At 41.6% G+C, this 18,604-nt stretch overlaps 1 protein-coding gene across 8 annotated transcripts in view; it reads left to right on the top strand.

Annotated features, from left to right (window-relative positions):
- LOC104010285 (titin) overlaps nucleotides 1–18,604 on the top strand; it is a 241,808-nt gene that overhangs the window by 196,285 nt on the left and 26,919 nt on the right. For all 8 annotated transcript variants that reach the window (XM_087733441.1, XM_087733442.1, XM_087733443.1 and 5 more), the window contains 3 exons: nucleotides 87–17,192; nucleotides 17,522–17,818; nucleotides 17,922–18,509. In XM_087733441.1, the coding sequence (XP_087589567.1) occupies nucleotides 87–17,192; nucleotides 17,522–17,818; nucleotides 17,922–18,509 (17,991 nt within the window). The remainder of the gene's footprint in view (nucleotides 1–86; nucleotides 17,193–17,521; nucleotides 17,819–17,921; nucleotides 18,510–18,604) is intronic.

Consider the following 18,604-nt stretch of genomic DNA (forward strand, 5'->3'; position numbering starts at 1 on the left):
GGGGGGGATGGGCGGGGAGCACATTCAGACAGCATAAGAGCGACTTCCTCTGTAATGTAATGTTTTATCTTTTCCTCATTTTTCAGACCCGCCAGGTCCACCTGCAAATCCAAGAGTGACTGATACTACAAAGACAAGTGCATCTTTAGCCTGGGGCAAGCCTCACTATGACGGTGGTCTTGACATCATTGGCTATATAGTAGAGCATCAAAAGGAAGGAGAAGAAGAATGGGTAAAAGACACAACCGGGACTGCCTTAAGAATCACTCAGTTTGTTGTTGCTCATCTGCAGACAGGAGCCAAATACAATTTCAGAATCTCTGCCATGAATGCTGCAGGTGTTGGTGAACCAGCAATAATTCCAAGTGTGGAAATCAAAGACCGGGAAGAGATTCCTGACTTTGAATTAGATGCTGAGCTAAGAAGAACACTTGTTGTTAGAGCTGGATTAACTATTCGGATTTTTGTGCCAATTAAAGGACGTCCAACTCCAGAAGTTACATGGACAAAAGATGGTGTTTCACTCAAAGGACGTGCCAGTATTGAAAATACAGACTCTTTTACACTCTTGATTGTCACAGAGTGCACCAGATATGATGCAGGAAAATACGTAATGACTCTTGAAAATGCTGCTGGTAAGAAGACTGGCTTTGTAAATGTGAAAGTCTTGGATACACCAGGTCCACCAATAAACCTTAAGCCTAGAGAAATAACCAAAGACAGCATCACCCTTCAATGGGATATGCCTCTGATAGATGGCGGTTCACGTATAACAAACTATATTGTTGAGAAACGTGAATCGACTCGGAAAGCGTATTCAACAGTCACAACCAACTGCCAGAAGTGTTCCTTCAGGATTCCTAATTTGGCTGAGGGGTGTGAATACTATTTCAGAGTGCTGGCTGAAAATGAGTACGGTATTGGTGAACCAGCTGAAACTGCAGAACCAGTAAGAGCTTCTGAGGCACCATCCCCACCTGAGAGCCTTAATATTATGGATGTAACACGGAACTCAGTTAGCCTGGCTTGGCCAAAACCAGAACATGACGGTGGCAGCAAGATCACTGGGTATGTAATTGAAGCACAGAGAAAAGGAACCAACCAGTGGGCACACATCACCACTGTAAAAACGCTGGACTGTGTAGTAAAGAATCTGACTGAAAATGAAGAGTATACTTTCCAGGTTATGGCAGTTAACAGTGCTGGAAGAAGTGTCCCAAGAGAAAGCAGACCAGTTATTATCAAGGAGCAAACAATGCTACCAGAGTTTGATCTCCGTGGTATCTACCAGAAAACAGTGATTGCCAAAGCTGGTGACAATATCAAGATTGAAATCCCCGTGCTTGGTCGTCCAAGGCCTACTGTGACTTGGAAGAAAGAAGACCAGATACTTAAGCAAACACAAAGGGTAAATTATGAAAATACTGCAACTGCAACCATACTAACCATCAATGAATGTAAACGAAGTGACAGTGGTCAATATCCACTGTCAGCTAAAAATATTGTTGGAGAAGTTAGTGAAGTAATCACAGTTCAGGTTCATGATATACCTGGACCTCCTACTGGACCAATCAAATTTGATGAAATTTCATCTGACTTTCTAACGTTCTCATGGGAGCCTCCTTTGAATGATGGTGGTGTACCAATAAGTAACTATGTTGTAGAAATGCGTCAAACTGACAGTACCACATGGACTGAATTGGCAACCACAGTGATACGTACTACATTTAAAGCCACTCGTCTTACTACTGGAGTTGAGTATCAGTTCCGTGTTAAAGCTCAAAACAGATATGGAATTGGTCCAGCCATTACTTCAGAGACTGTAGTTGCCAACTACCCATTTAAGGTACCTGGGCCTCCTGGCACTCCTCAGGTGATTGCAGTCACCAAAGAAACCATGACCATTAGCTGGAATGAGCCAGTTACTGATGGTGGAAGCCCAATTCTGGGATATCACATTGAAAGAAAAGAACGAAATAGCATTCTTTGGCAGACTGTGAGTAAAATGTTAGTATCAGGCAATATCTTTAAATCAACTGGACTTACCGATGGCATTGCATATGAATTCCGTGTTATAGCAGAAAATCTGGCTGGGAAGAGTAAGCCAAGCAAGCCATCTGACCCTGTGCTTGCCCTAGACCCAATAGATCCACCTGGTAAGCCAATACCTCTGAACATTACAAGACATGCAGTTACACTGAAGTGGACTAAACCAGAATATAATGGAGGTTTTAAGATAACTGGCTACACTGTTGAAAAAAGAGACCTTCCTAATGGCCGTTGGCTGAAGGCTAATTTCAGCAATATACTAGAGACTGAATTCACTGTAAGTGGTTTGACAGAAGATGCTGCCTATGAATTCCGTGTGATTGCTAGGAATGCTGGTGGGGCTGTTAGTCAGCCCTCTGAGCCATCAGATGCAATAACTTGTAGAGATGATATTGAAGCACCAAAGATAAGGGTGGACGCTAAATACAAAGACACCTTAGTGCTGAAAGCAGGTGAAGTTTTCAGACTGGAGGCTGATGTTTCAGGTCGCCCTCCACCAGTTATGACATGGACAAAAGGAGAAAAGGAACTTGAAGACACAGCAAAATTAGAAATAAAAATAGCAGATTTCTCTACCGTTCTCATTAATAAAGATTCTTCAAGAAGAGATGGCGGTGCCTATACACTTACTGCAACAAACCCTGGTGGCTTTGCCAAGCATATCTTCAATGTTAAAGTTCTTGATAGACCTGGCCCCCCAGAAGGGCCTTTGGCTGTGTCTGAAGTCACTGCAGAAAAATGTGTGCTGTCATGGCTACCTCCACTGGATGACGGTGGAGCAAAGATTGACCATTATGTGGTTGAAAAACGTGAAACCAGTAGATTGGCATGGACAGCTGTAGCCACAGAAGTTCCATTAACTAAACTGAAGGTTACTAAGCTGTTGAAGGGCAATGAGTACGTGTTCCGTGTTATGGCTGTTAACAAATATGGAGTTGGTGAGCCTCTGGAATCAGAGCCTGTTCTTGCAGTAAATCCATATGTGCCACCTGATCCACCTAAAACACCTGAAGTTACAGCAATTACAAAAGATTCTATGGTTGTCTGTTGGGGCCATCCTGATTCTGATGGTGGGAGCCCAATAACTAACTATATTGTGGAACGTCGAGACAGGGCTGGTCTACGGTGGGTGAAATGTAACAAACGGGTTGTTACTGACTTACGTTACAAAGTGTCTGGTCTGACAGAAGGCCATGAATATGAATACAGAGTCATGGCTGAAAATGCTGCTGGAGTCAGTGAGCCAAGCCCAACCAGTCCATTCTATAAAGCTTGTGATACTGTATTTAAGCCTGGTCCCCCAGGTAATCCTCGTGTTTTGGATAGCAGCAAGTCCTCAATTACAATAGCATGGAACAAACCAATATATGATGGTGGTTCAGAGATCACAGGTTACATGGTTGAGATCGCACTACCTGAAGAAGACGAGTGGAAGATTGTAACTCCACCAGTAGGTCTAAAGGCCACTTCTTTTACCATCACTGACCTGAAAGAAAATCAAGAGTATAAAATACGGATATATGCTATGAACTCTGAAGGTCTTGGAGAACCTGCTCTTGTTCCTGGGACTCCAAAAGCTGAAGAAAGAATGATACCTCCAGAGATTGAACTTGATGCAGAACTACGTAAAGTTGTCACAATTAGAGCCTGCTGTACTCTAAGGCTCTTTGTCCCAATTAAAGGAAGGCCAGCACCTGAAGTAAAATGGACAAGAGAACATGGGGAATCTTTGGATAGAGCAAGCATTGAATCAACAAGCTCTTATACTCTACTTATTGTTGAAAACGTAAATAGATTTGATAGTGGCAAATACATACTGACAATTGAAAACAGCTCAGGTAGTAAGTCAGCATTTGTGAATGTCAGAGTTCTTGATACCCCAGGGGCACCTCAAGATTTGAAAATAAAAGAAGTTACAAAATCATCAGTTACACTCACATGGGAGCCTCCTGTCATAGATGGTGGCTCTAAAATAAAAAATTACATTGTTGAAAAGCGTGAATCAACAAGAAAAGCTTATTCAACTGTTAATGCCAATTGCCACAAGACCAGCTGGAAAGTTGATTCACTGCAAGAAGGTTGCAACTACTACTTCAGAGTCCTTGCTGAAAACGAGTATGGAATAGGCCTTCCAGTTGAAACTTCAGAATCCATAAAAGTATCAGAAAGACCACTTCCACCAGGGAAAATAACTTTGTTGGATGTGACAAGAAATAGCGTATCCTTATGTTGGGAAAAGCCTGAACATGATGGTGGTAGCAGAATTCTGGGCTACATTGTAGAAATGCAAAGCAAAGGCAGTGAAAAGTGGTCAACTTGTGCCACAGTAAAAGTTACTGAAGCCACTATCACAGGATTGATCCAAGGTGAAGAATACACCTTCCGTGTTTCAGCTCAGAATGAGAAAGGTATCAGTGATCCTCGCCAGCTGGGTATACCAGTTGTTGCAAAAGATCTTGTGATTCCACCAGCTTTCAAACTACTGTTTACCACTTTCAGTGTTCTAGCAGGAGAGGACTTAAAGGTTGATGTTCCTTTTGTTGGTCGACCCAAACCAGCAGTGTTTTGGCATAAAGATAATGTGGCATTGAAGCAGACTACAAGAGTAAATGCAGAAAGTTCAGAGAATAACACAGTGTTAACAATAAAAGAAGCATGCAGAGAAGATGTGGGGACATATTTAGTTAAACTTACAAACTCTGCAGGTGAAGCAACTGAGACCCTAAATATTGTTGTTCTCGACAAACCAGGACCTCCAACTGGACCAGTAAAAGTAGATGAAGTAACAGCAGATAGTATTACCATTTCCTGGGAACCACCCAAGTATGATGGTGGTAGCTCTATCAATAATTACATTGTAGAAAAAAGAGACACCTCCACAACTACTTGGCAGATTGTGTCAGCTACTGTTGCAAGAACAACTATAAAAGCATGTCGATTAAAGACTGGCTGTGAATATCAGTTCAGAATCGCAGCTGAGAACAGGTACGGGAAGAGTACCTATCTCACTTCAGAGCCAATCATAGCCCAATACCCATTTAAAGTTCCTGGTCCACCTGGAACACCTTTTGTAACAAATGTCTCAAAAGACAGCATGGTGGTACAATGGAATGAACCAGTCAATGATGGTGGTAGCAAGATCATTGGGTATCACTTGGAGCGCAAAGAAAGAAACAGCATTCTGTGGGCTAAACTTAATAAAACACCTATTCCAGATACCAAATTTAAGACAACTGGCCTTGAGGAAGGTCTTGAATATGAGTTCAGAGTTTATGCAGAAAACATAGTGGGCATTGGAAAGGCAAGTAAAGCATCTGACTGCTATACCGCACATGACCCATGTGACCCTCCAGGTCGTCCAGAACCTATAATTGTCACAAGAAGCTCAGTAACACTTCAGTGGAAGAAACCTGCATATGATGGTGGAAGTAAGATCACAGGCTATGTTGTTGAAAAGAAGGAGCTACCTGATGGTCGTTGGATGAAAGCAAGCTTTACAAATGTCATTGATACCCAATTTGAAGTAACTGGTTTAGTTGAAAACCAGAGATATGAGTTCCGTGTTATAGCACGAAATGCTGCAGGTGTTTTCAGTGAACCATCTGAGAGCTCAGGGGCAGTTACAGCAAGAGATGAAGTAGAACCACCTCATATAAGTATGGATCCAAAATACAAAGACACTATTGTAGTGCATGCTGGTGAGTCATTCAAGCTCGATGCTGATGTTCATGGCAAACCAATACCTTCCATTCAGTGGTTAAAAGGTGATCGTGAGCTGACAAACACTGCTCGCATGGAAATAAAAAGTACCGATTTTGCAACAAGCCTTAGTGTGAAGGAAGCCATTAGAGTTGACAGTGGTCAGTATGTACTACTGGCAAAGAATGTTGCAGGTGAAAAGAAAGTTCCTGTTAACGTCAAAGTTCTCGATAGACCTGGACCACCAGAAGGACCTGTTGAGATTACAGGCGTTACTGCTGAAAAATGCATGCTGTCATGGAAACCTCCACTACAAGATGGCGGTAGCGATATTTCGCACTACGTCGTAGAAAAAAGGGAAACCAGTCGCTTGGTGTGGACGGTCGTTGATTCAAATGTGCAAACGCTAAATTGCAAAGTTACAAAACTTTTAGAAGGAAATGAATATGTTTTCCGCATCATGGCGGTAAATAAATACGGAGTTGGTGAACCTCTTGAGTCTGAATCAATACTCGCAAAGAACCCGTTTGTAGTGCCACTTCCACCGAAGGCACCAGAAGTCACAGCCATTACCAAGGATTCTATGATAGTTGTTTGGGAACGGCCAGCCTCAGATGGCGGTAGTGAAATCCTAGGCTACGTCCTTGAAAAACGAGATAAGGAAGGTATTCGGTGGACAAGATGTAACAAACGCCTGATAAGTGAACTACGATACAGAGTGACTGGGCTTATAGAAAATCATGATTATGAGTACAGAGTTTCAGCTGAAAATGCTGCTGGTCTTAGTGAACCAAGCCCACCTTCCACTTACTACAAAGCATGTGATCCTATTTACAAGCCAGGTCCACCCAATAATCCTAAAGTTGTGGATGTTACAAGATCTTCAGTTTTCCTTTCATGGGGTAAACCTATTTATGACGGTGGCTCTGAAATTCAGGGATATATTGTGGAAAAATGTGATGTAAGTGATGGTGAATGGGCAATTTGTACCCCTCCAACTGGAATTAAGAATACTCACATGGAAGTAGAAAAATTAGTGGAAAAACATGAATACAAATTCCGCATATGTGCAGTTAATAAAGCAGGAGTTGGAGAGCATGCAGATGTTCCTGGCTCTGTTATTGTGGAAGAAAAGATGGAGGCACCAGACCTCGACCTTGACATGGAATTAAGGAAGATTGTAAATGTGAGGGCAGGAGGTTCCTTAAGACTGTTTGTTCCCATCAGAGGTCGTCCAACACCTGAAGTAAAATGGGGTAAAATGGATGGTGAGATCAGAGACGCAGCTATTATTGATACCACTAGCAGCTTTACTTCCCTCGTTCTAGACAATGTTAACAGATTTGATACTGGAAAGTATACTCTGACTTTAGAAAACAGCAGTGGAACAAAGTCTGCCTTTGTCAGTGTAAGAGTACTGGATACCCCAAGTGCACCTGTTAATTTAAAAATCAAAGAGATCACTAAAGACTCTGTTTCACTTTCATGGGAGCCTCCTCTCTTGGACGGCGGAGCAAAAATAAAGAATTACATTATTGAAAAGCGTGAAGCAACAAGAAAGGCATACGCAGCTGTTGTAACAAACTGCCACAAGACTTCCTGGAAAGTAGATCAACTTCAGGAGGGCTGCTATTACTTCTTTAGAATCTCTGCTGAGAATGAATACGGAATTGGCCTCCCTGCAGAAACCAGTGACCCAATTAAAGTTGCTGAAGTTCCACAGCCTCCTGGGAAAATAACAGTGGATGACGTCACAAGAAACAGTGTCTCGCTAAGCTGGGCAAAACCTGAACATGATGGTGGCAGCAAAATCATACAATACATTGTTGAAATGCAAGCAAAGGGTAGTGAGAAGTGGTCAGAGTGTGCTCGTGTAAAAACACTTGAAGCGGTTATCACTAATTTAACTCAAGGGGAAGAATATCTTTTTAGAGTAATGGCTGTAAATGAAAAGGGTAAGAGTGATCCTAGAGCACTTGCAGTTCCAATAGTTGCCAAAGACCTGGTGATTGAACCTGATGTAAGACCTGCTTTTCACAGTTACAGTATCCAAGTGGGACAAGATCTGAAAGTAGAAGTACCAATTGCAGGTCGACCTAAACCAACTGTTACCTGGGTGAAAGATGGCCAGCCATTAAGGCAGACAACAAGGGTCAATGTTAGTGATTTGACTGATCTCACTGTACTGAATATTAAAGAAACTAGCAAAGAGGACAGTGGCACTTATGAAATCACTGTGGCTAATGTTGTTGGGCAGAAGTCTGCCTCTGTTGAAATTATAACTCTAGACAAACCTGACCCTCCGGTAGGACCTGTGAAGTTTGATGAAATAAGTGCAGAAAGTATTACCCTATCATGGAATCCCCCAGCGTACACAGGCGGCTGCCAAATCACCAACTATGTTGTTCACAAGAGAGATACAACAACCACTGTATGGGAAACAGTTTCAGCTACTGTTGCAAGAACTACACTGAAGGTGACTAAACTGAAAACTGGTTCAGAATACCAGTTCAGAATATTTGCTGAGAACAGGTATGGGCAGAGCTTTGCATTGGAATCTGCACCAGTTGTAGCACAGTACCCCTACAAGGAACCAGGACCTCCTGGCACACCATTCGTGACAATGGTTACAAAAGACTCCATGGTTGTACAGTGGCATGAACCAATAAATGATGGTGGCAGTAGAGTGTTGGGCTACCATCTTGAGAGAAAGGAGAAAAACAGCATTTTATGGGCTAAAGTGAACAAGACTATTATTCAGGACACAAGTTTTAAGACAACTAACCTTGAAGAAGGAATTGAATACGAGTTTCGAGTTTCTGCAGAAAATATTGTTGGTGTAGGCAAAACAAGTAAAGTTTCTGAGTGCTATGTAGCTCGTGACCCATGTGATCCTCCAGGTCGCCCAGAAGCTATAATAATAAAAAGAAGCTCTATTACTATACAGTGGACCAAACCAGAATATGATGGTGGAAGTAAGATTACTGGTTATATTGTAGAGAAACGTGACTTACCAGATGGTCGCTGGATGAAAGCTAGCTTCACAAATATCATTGAAACTCAGTTCACTGTAACAGGGCTTACTGAAGACCAAAGATATGAATTTAGAGTAATTGCAAAGAATGCTGCAGGTGCAATCAGCAAACCTTCTGACAGTACAGGACCAATAACAGCAAGGGATGAAGTTGAACTTCCACGAATTTCAATGGATCCGAAGTACAAAGACACAATTGTTGTAAATGCTGGTGAAACATTCAGACTTGAGGCTGATGTTCATGGAAAGCCACTACCAACCATCAAGTGGTACAAAGGAGATAAAGAGCTTGAGGAAACTGCTAGATATGAAATAAAGAACACAGACTTCAGTGCATTAATAATTGTAAAAGATGCTATTAGAGTTGATGGTGGACAGTACATTTTAGAAGCCTCTAATGTTGCAGGAACAAAGACAGTACCAGTAAACGTAAAAGTCCTGGACAGGCCAGGACCTCCGGAGGGCCCAGTCCAAGTGACAGGAGTTACAGCTGAAAAATGTTCATTGGCATGGGCTCCTCCTCTTCATGATGGTGGCAGTGATATTTCTCATTACATTGTAGAGAAGAGAGAAACTAGTCGCCTAGCATGGACTGTTGTTGCTTCAGAGGTTTTACCTACAATGCTGAAAGTAACAAAACTCTTGGAAGGGAATGAATATGTTTTCCGTATTATGGCAGTTAACAAATATGGGGTTGGTGAGCCATTAGAATCTGTTCCAGTAATGATGAAAAATCCATTTGTGGTTCCTGGACCACCAAAGGACTTGGAAATTACCAACATCACAAAGGATTCTATGACTGTCTGCTGGAGCCGGCCAGATAGTGATGGAGGTAGTGAAATCATAGGTTACATTGTAGAAAAGAGAGACCGAGCGGGCATCAGATGGATAAAATGCAATAAACGCCGAATTACAGATTTGCGATTAAGAGTTACAGGATTAACAGAGGATCATGAATATGAATTCAGAGTTTCTGCTGAAAATGCTGCTGGAGTGGGTGAACCAAGCCAAGTTTCTCCTTACTTTAAAGCTTGTGACCCCATGTTCAAGCCTGGCCCACCTACAAACGCCCATGTTGTGGATACCACCAAAAGTTCGGTTACGCTTGGTTGGAGTAAACCTATTTATGATGGTGGTTGTGAAATCCAGGGATACCTTGTAGAAATCTGTAAAGCAGATGAAGATGAATGGTCGCTTGTTACTCCACAGACAGGTGTACGTGCCACTCGATTTGAAATCAAAAAGCTTACTGAACATCAAGAATATAAACTACGAGTGTGTGCCCTCAACAAGGTTGGTGTAGGAGAGGCTGCATCAGTTCCAGGTACTATTAAACCAGAAGACAAACTTGAAGCTCCAGAACTTGATATTGATTCAGAGCTAAGGAAAGGGATAGTGGTTAGAGCTGGCGGGTCTGCTAGGATTCACATACCATTCAGGGGACGACCAACACCTGACATTATGTGGTCTCGAGAAGAAGGTGAATTCACAGAAAAAGTTCAGATTGATAAAGGCATAAACTACACACAACTTTCAATTGACAACTGTGATAGAAATGATGCTGGAAAGTACATTCTTAAGTTGGAGAACAGCAGTGGTTCTAAATCTGCATTTGTTACAGTAAAAGTTTTGGACACACCAGGACCACCACAAAACTTAGTGGTAAAGGATATAAAGAAGGATTCTGCTGTATTATCTTGGGAACCACCCATTATCGATGGTGGTGCAAAGGTAAAGAATTATGTAATAGACAAGCGTGAGTCAACCAGGAAGGCATTTGCAAACGTAAGTGCTAAGTGTGGCAAGACAAGTTTTAAAGTTGAAAATCTTACAGAAGGAGCAATTTATTACTTCAGAGTTATGGCTGAAAATGAATTTGGAATTGGTGTTCCAGCTGAAACCACAGATGCTGTCAAAGCCTCAGAGCCACCTCTGCCTCCTGGGAAAGTAACGCTCACCGATGTGACTCAGAGAAGTGCATCACTTACATGGGAAAAACCTGAACATGATGGAGGTAGCAGAATTTTGGGATACATTGTTGAAATGCTGCCTAAAGGAACAGAAAAATGGAGTGTTGTTAGTGAGACCAAAACATGCAATGCAGTTGTGTCTGGTTTGAGTCCAGGACAAGAATATCAATTTCATGTGATTGCCTACAATGAAAAAGGCAAAAGTGATCCCAGAGCACTTGGAATTCCTGTGATAGCTAAAGACTTGACAATTGAGCCAAGCTTCAAACTGATGTTTAATACATACAGTGTACAGGCTGGAGAAGACCTGAAGGTAGAAATACCATTTATAGGTAGACCCAAACCTACTATTACTTGGACAAAAGACGAGCAGCCACTGAAACAGACAACCAGATTACATATTCAGGATACATCAACATCAACTATCTTACATATTAAAGAAAGCAACAAGGAAGACTTTGGTAAATATACAGTAACAGCAACAAACACAGCAGGTACGGCAACAGAGCACCTGAGCATAATTGTACTGGAAAAGCCTGGCCCACCACGAGGACCTGTCCGCTTTGACGAAGTTAGTGCAGACTTTGTTGTTTTATCATGGGATCCACCTGATTATACTGGTGGCTGTCAGATAAGCAACTATATAGTAGAAAAGCGTGACACAAGCACTACCACGTGGAGCATTGTGTCAGCAACTGTTGCAAGAACAACTATCAAAGCAACAAAGCTTAAAACAGGTTCTGAATACCAGTTCAGGATTTCTGCTGAAAATAGATATGGGAAGAGCTCTCCTTTGGATTCTAAACCAGTTGTTGTGCAATACCCCTACAAGGTGCCTGGGCCACCTGGAACCCCTTTTGTAACAGCAGCTTCCAAGGACCATATGATCGTACAATGGCATGAACCAGTTAATGATGGAGGAAGCAAAGTTCTTGGCTACCATCTTGAACGTAAAGATAAGAACAGCATTCTTTGGACAAAACAGAACAAATCACTCATTGCAGACACCAAATATAAAACAGATGGCCTTGAAGAAGGTCTTGAATATGAATTCAGAGTTTCTGCTGAAAACATTGTTGGCATTGGCAAAGTCAGCAAAGTATCAGAATTATATGTCGCCCGAGATCCTTGTGACCCACCTGGCCGCCCAGAGGCCATTGTTGTTACAAGAAATAATATCACGCTGAAGTGGAAAAAACCAGAATATGATGGTGGAAGCAAAATAACTGGATATATTGTAGAAAAGAAAGAACTACCAGATGGTCGCTGGATGAAAGCCAGCTTTACAAATGTGTTGGAAACAGAATTTACAGTAAGTGGTCTTGTTGAAGACCAACGATATGAATTTAGAGTAATTGCAAGAAATGCAGCAGGCTGCTTGAGTGAACCATCTGAAAGTACAGGGCCCATTACTGCCAGAGATGAAATTGAAGCACCAGGGGCTTCACTGGATCCTAAGTACAAAGATGTCATTGTTGTTCATGCTGGAGAAACCTTTGTTCTTGAAGCTGATATCCATGGCAAACCTATTCCTGACATTACATGGTCAAAAGATGGTAAAGACCTTGAAGAAGCAACTGCAAGAATGGAAATTAAATCTACCATTCAGAAAACAACTCTTACTGTCAAAGACTGTATAAGAGTAGATGGAGGTCACTATACTCTTAACCTCAGAAATGTTGGTGGCACAAAATCTATACCAATCACTGTAAAAGTGCTTGACAGGCCAGGACCTCCAGAAGGACCTTTGAATGTTACAGGTGTCACTGCAGAAAAATGCTACTTGGCATGGGCTCCACCTTTACATGACGGTGGTTCTAGTATCTCACATTATATCATTGAGAAGAGAGAGACAAGCAGGCTTTCATGGACACAAGTAGCAACAGACGTGCAAGCTCTTAACCACAAAGTAACCAGACTCCTTGCTGGCAATGAGTACATTTTCCGTGTAATGGCAGTGAACAAATATGGAACTGGAGAACCCTTGGAATCTGAGCCAATTGTGGCTCGTAATCCATACAAACCCCCTGGTCCTCCTTCAACACCTGAAGTTTCAGCAATCACAAAAGATTCTATGGTGGTAACATGGGGTCGCCCAGAAGACAACGGGGGAGCTGAAATTGAAGGTTACATACTTGAAAAAAGAGACAAAGATGGTGTCCGGTGGACCAAATGCAATAAGAAAAGGCTGACAGACTTGCGATTCAGAGTTACAGGTCTTACTGACGGGCATTTCTATGAATTTAGAGTTTCTGCTGAAAATGCTGCAGGGGTAGGGGAACCCAGCGAGCCATCCGTTTTCTATCGTGCTTGTGATGTATTATATCCACCAGGTCCGCCAAGCAATCCAAAGGTTACGGACACTTCCAGGTCATCAGTTTCCCTTGCCTGGAGTAAGCCCATTTATGATGGTGGTGCTCCAGTTAAGGGGTATGTAGTAGAAGTAAAAGAAGCTGCTGCTGATGAATGGACTACCTGCACCCCACCAACAGGCCTACAAGCAAAACACTTCACCGTAACAAAACTTAAAGAGAACCAGGAGTATAACTTCCGCATCTGTGCCATCAACTCAGAAGGAGTAGGAGAACCTGCCACTATACCTGGTACAGTCATAGCAGCAGACAAGATTGAACCTCCTGAAATTGAACTTGATGCAGATCTCAGAAAAGTCGTCACTGTACGTGCTAGTGGTACATTACGCCTGTTTGTCACCATCAAAGGAAGACCAGAACCTGAAGTTAAATGGGAGAAAGCAGAAGGAACAATTAGTGAGCGAGCTCAGATTGAAGTCACCAGTTCCTATACAATGCTGGTCATTGACAATGTAAATAGGTTTGATAGTGGTAGATACAATCTTACTTTAGAGAACAACAGTGGCAAAAAATCAGCTTTTGTTAATGTCAGAGTGCTTGATACACCTAGTTCACCTACAAACCTGACAATCAGAGAAGTGAAAAAAGATTTTGTAACATTAGCCTGGGAACCGCCACTTATTGATGGTGGAGCTAAAATTACCAACTATGTAGTTGAAAAACGAGAATCCACTAGAAAGGCATATGCCACAATTACAAACAATTGCACTAAAAATTCCTTCAAAATTACTCAGCTACAAGAAGGATGTAGTTATTACTTCCGTGTTCTAGCTGTAAATGAATATGGGCTTGGCTTACCAGCAGAAACACCTGACCCAATTAAGGTTTCTGAACCACCTTCTCCACCTGCAAAGGTTGTTCTTGTTGATGTGACTCGCAACTCTGCTTCAATTAAATGGGAAAAGCCCGAGAGCGATGGTGGCAGTAAAATTACTGGTTATATAGTAGAAATGCAAACTAAAGGAAGTATTAAATGGAGTGCATGTACACAGGTGAAAACATTAGAAGCAACAATAACAGGCTTAAGTATGGGAGAAGAGTACAGTTTCAGAGTGATTGCTGTTAATGAAAAAGGAAAAAGTGATCCAAGAGAACTTGGTGTCCCAGTCATTGCAAAAGACATTGAAATCCAGCCATCTGCTGAACTCCTTTTCAACACATTCACTGTGAAAGCTGGAGATGATCTTAAGATTGATGTACCATTTAGAGGGCGACCTCTTCCAACCGTTAGCTGGAAGAAGGATGGGAATCCCTTAAAAGAGACAACCAGGGTAAATGTTCAGACATCAAAGACTTCAACTTCACTGTCCATCAAGGAAGCTTCAAATGAAGATTTGGGACATTATGAATTACATCTTTCAAATACTGCTGGATCAACAACAGCTTCTTTAACTGTAGTTGTCCTTGACAGACCAGGACCACCAACTGATGTGCATATTGATGAAGTTAGTGCTGATAGTGTAACTCTGTCTTGGAAACCTCCAGCATATGATGGTGGGTGCCACATTAGCAATTACATTGTGGAGAAGCGAGAAACTACCACAACAACATGGGATGTAGTATCTGCAGCAGTTGCAAGAACGTCAATTAAAGTATCTCGACTCACCACTGGCTCTGAATATCAGTTCCGTATTTGTGCAGAAAACCGCTATGGGAAAAGCACTTACACTAATTCTCCTTCTGTTGTGGCAGAGTATCCATTTAAGCCTCCGGGACCACCTGGAACTCCTCATGTGGCACATGCAACTAAAGTTTTCATGATTGTAACTTGGCAAGTACCAGTTAATGATGGAGGTAGCAGAGTACTAGGATATCACTTGGAGCGTAAAGAAAGAAGCAGCATTCTTTGGACAAAAGTCAACAAGAGCCTTATACCTGATACGCAAATGAAAGTTACAGGTCTTGATGAAGGACTGCTGTATGAATATCGTGTGTATGCTGAAAACATTGCTGGAATAGGCAAATGCAGTAAATCATGTGAACCAGTTGCTGCAAGAGATCCATGTGATCCTCCTGGTCAACCAGAAGTTACTAATATTACAAGAACATGTGTCTCACTGAAATGGACTAAACCAGAATATGATGGTGGAGCTAAAGTAACAGGATATATTATTGAACGCAGAGACATACCAGATGGTCGTTGGCTAAAGTGTAATTTTACTAATGTACAGGAAACATACTTTGATGTCGGTGGACTTACAGAAGACCAGCGATATGAATTCCGTGTGATTGCAAAGAATGCTGCTGGACTCTTCAGTCAGCCATCTGAATCAACTGGACCTGTGACTGTAAAGGATGATGTAGAGGCTCCAAGAATTATGATGGATGCCAAATTCAGGGATGTTGTAGTTGTGAAAGCTGGAGAAGTGTTTAAAGTCAATGCTGATATTGCAGGACGGCCAATACCAGTGATTTCATGGACTAAGGATGGCAAGGAGCTTGAAGGAAAAGCTAGAGTTGAAATAGCCTCAACAGATCACAGTACTGCAATAACCATCAAGGACTGTATCCGAGGTGATTCAGGACAGTATACTCTAACATTACAAAATGTTGCAGGAACAAGATCTTTGGCAATTAATTGCAAAGTACTTGATAGACCTGGCCCACCTGCAGGTCCATTAGAAATAAATGGCCTTACTGCTGAAAAGTGCCATTTATCATGGGGACCCCCTCAAGAAAATGGTGGTGCAGATATTGATTATTATATTGTAGAAAAACGTGAGACCAGCAGAATTGCATGGACGCTTTGTGAAGGAGAGCTTAGAACAACATCCTGTAAAGTGACAAAACTACTGAAGGGTAATGAGTATATTTTCAGAGTGATGGGAGTTAACAAATATGGCACTGGTGAGGCTCTAGAAAGTGTTGCTGTCAAAGCCCTAGACCCATTTACAGTTCCAAGTCCACCTACATCTTTAGAGATCACCAGTGTGAGCAAAGATTCGATAACTTTGTGCTGGGCAAGACCTGAGTCTGATGGAGGCAATGAGATCTCTGGCTATGTAATTGAAAGGCGTGAGAAAACCAGCCTAAGATGGATTCGTGTAAACAAAAAGCCAGTTTATGATTTAAGAGTGAAATCATCCGGTCTTCGTGAAGGATGTGAATATGAATTCCGGGTTTATGCAGAAAATGCTGCTGGCCTCAGTCTTCCAAGTGAAACCACACCATTGATTCGGGCAGAAGATCCAATCTTCTTGCCATCTCCCCCATCTAAACCTAAGATTATGGATTCTACAAGGTCAAATATCACAATTGGGTGGACAAAGCCACTGTTTGATGGAGGTGCTCCAGTAACGGGATACACAGTTGAATACAAGAAAACTGATGAAACTGACTGGACAACTGCTATTCAGAACTTAAGAGGCACAGAATACACCATAACTGGATTAGCGTCAGGCTCTGAGTATGTCTTTAGAGTGAAATCCATTAACAAAATTGGTGTCAGTGAACCAAGTGATGTCTCAGAACCTCAGGTGGCAAAAGACAGAGAAGAAGAACCTGCCTTTGATATTGACAGTGAAATGCGGAAGACTTTAATTGTAAAGGCTGGTGGATCATTCACAATGACTGTTCCTTTCAGAGGCAAACCAGTCCCAAATGTAACGTGGAACAAACCAGACACTGATCTCCGTACACGAGCAAGCATTGATACTTCAGATAATTGCACATCTCTTACTATTGAAAAAGCAACAAGAAATGATTCTGGAAAATACACATTAACATTGCAAAACATCCTGAACACTGCTACTTTGACTTTAATTGTCAAAGTTCTTGATACTCCTGGCCCACCATCTAATATTGCAGTAAAAGACGTAACTAAAGAATCTGCTGTGTTATCTTGGGATGTTCCTGAAAATGATGGTGGAGCACCTGTAAAGAACTATGTTATTGAAAAACGAGAAGCTAGCAAAAAAGCGTGGGTCACTGTGACAAACAATTGTCATCGCCTCTCCTACAAAGTGACTGGCTTGCAAGAAGGTGCCATTTACTACTTCCGGGTTTCTGGAGAAAATGAGTACGGTGTTGGAGTGCCTTCTGAGACCAAGGAGGGAACAAAAATAACAGGTGTGTTTTACTAAGAAGATTATTTGTTTATGTTTAAAACAATACATGTTTTTAAATGTTTACTTCAAAATAATATAAAAAGTGTTAAATCTCTTTACAGTAAAAAAAAGATAATTTTGTGGTAGCTATGTCTGTGGTTTTACAGATGAAAAAGAGCTAAGTAATAGCTTGAATTTTAAATTTTGCTTGTATTTTACTTAAAATGTTTCTAATATGCAAACTCATTTAAAAACACGTTTTCTCAATCCATATGGCATTCCTGTGTGATTGCTAATATAAAAAGTAAATATTCGGTATATTGCTTAACCCGTTGCACTTTTTTTTCTCAGAAAAACCCAGCCCACCAGAAAAACTTGGAGTAACAAATGTCACAAAGGACAGTGTTTCTCTTTCATGGCTAAAGCCAGAACATGACGGCGGAAGCAGAATTGTGAGCTACCTCATTGAAGCTCTTGAGAAAGGACAGCAAAAATGGGTTAAGTGTGCCGTTGTAAAGACAACTCATCATGTTGTCCATGGTCTTAAGGAGAATGTTGACTATTTCTTCAGGGTGTCTGCAGAAAACCAAGCTGGTTTAAGTGATCCTAAAGAACTACTGCTCCCTGTTACAGTTAAAGAACAATTAGGTATGCTTCCTGACATGAGACAAAAGTTGATACACATTAAATTGGATTGATATTTATAAAGAGAGACCATTTTTTAATGGTTTGAAAATGTTTTCTTTTTCAGAATCTCCCGAGATTGACATGAAGGGCTTCCCTCATAACACTGTATATATTCGAGCAGGATCAAACCTGAAAGTTGAAATTCCAGTTTCTGGAAAACCAATGCCAAAGGTGACATTGTCTAGAGATGGGGTTCCACTGAAACCTACCATGAGATTTCACACAGAAACTACTGCAGAAAGTCTCATCATTAACCTTAAAGAAAGTGTGGCTGCTGATGCTGGCAGATATGACATTACTGCTGCTAACTCAAGTGGCACCACAAAATCATTTGTTAATATTGTTGTGCTGGATAGACCAGGTCCTCCTGTTGGTCCTGTTGTCCTTAGCGATATCACTGAAGAGAGTGTGACACTCAGATGGCAGCCGCCAGCTTATGATGGTGGAAGTCAAGTTACCAACTATATTGTACTGAAAAGAGAAACAAGTACTGCTGCTTGGTCTGAAGTGTCTGCAACCGTTGCTAGAACTGTTATCAAAGTTATGAAGCTCACAACAGGAGAAGAATACCAATTCCGCATCAAAGCTGAGAACCGCTTTGGCATCAGCGATCACATAGACTCACAATGTGTGGTTGTCAAGCTTCCCTACAGTGAGTAATATGCTTCTCACGCTATAGATTGATGTTTTAATGCTCTGATGTTGAAAATATAATTTTGTTAAAAATTAATCACTTCTTTTGATATC

Source organism: Nipponia nippon, unplaced genomic scaffold (genome assembly GCF_047370975.1).
Source record: "Nipponia nippon isolate SJK-2023a ecotype South Korea unplaced genomic scaffold, ASM4737097v1 scaffold_5, whole genome shotgun sequence".
NCBI classification, from domain to species: domain Eukaryota; kingdom Metazoa; phylum Chordata; class Aves; order Pelecaniformes; family Threskiornithidae; genus Nipponia; species Nipponia nippon.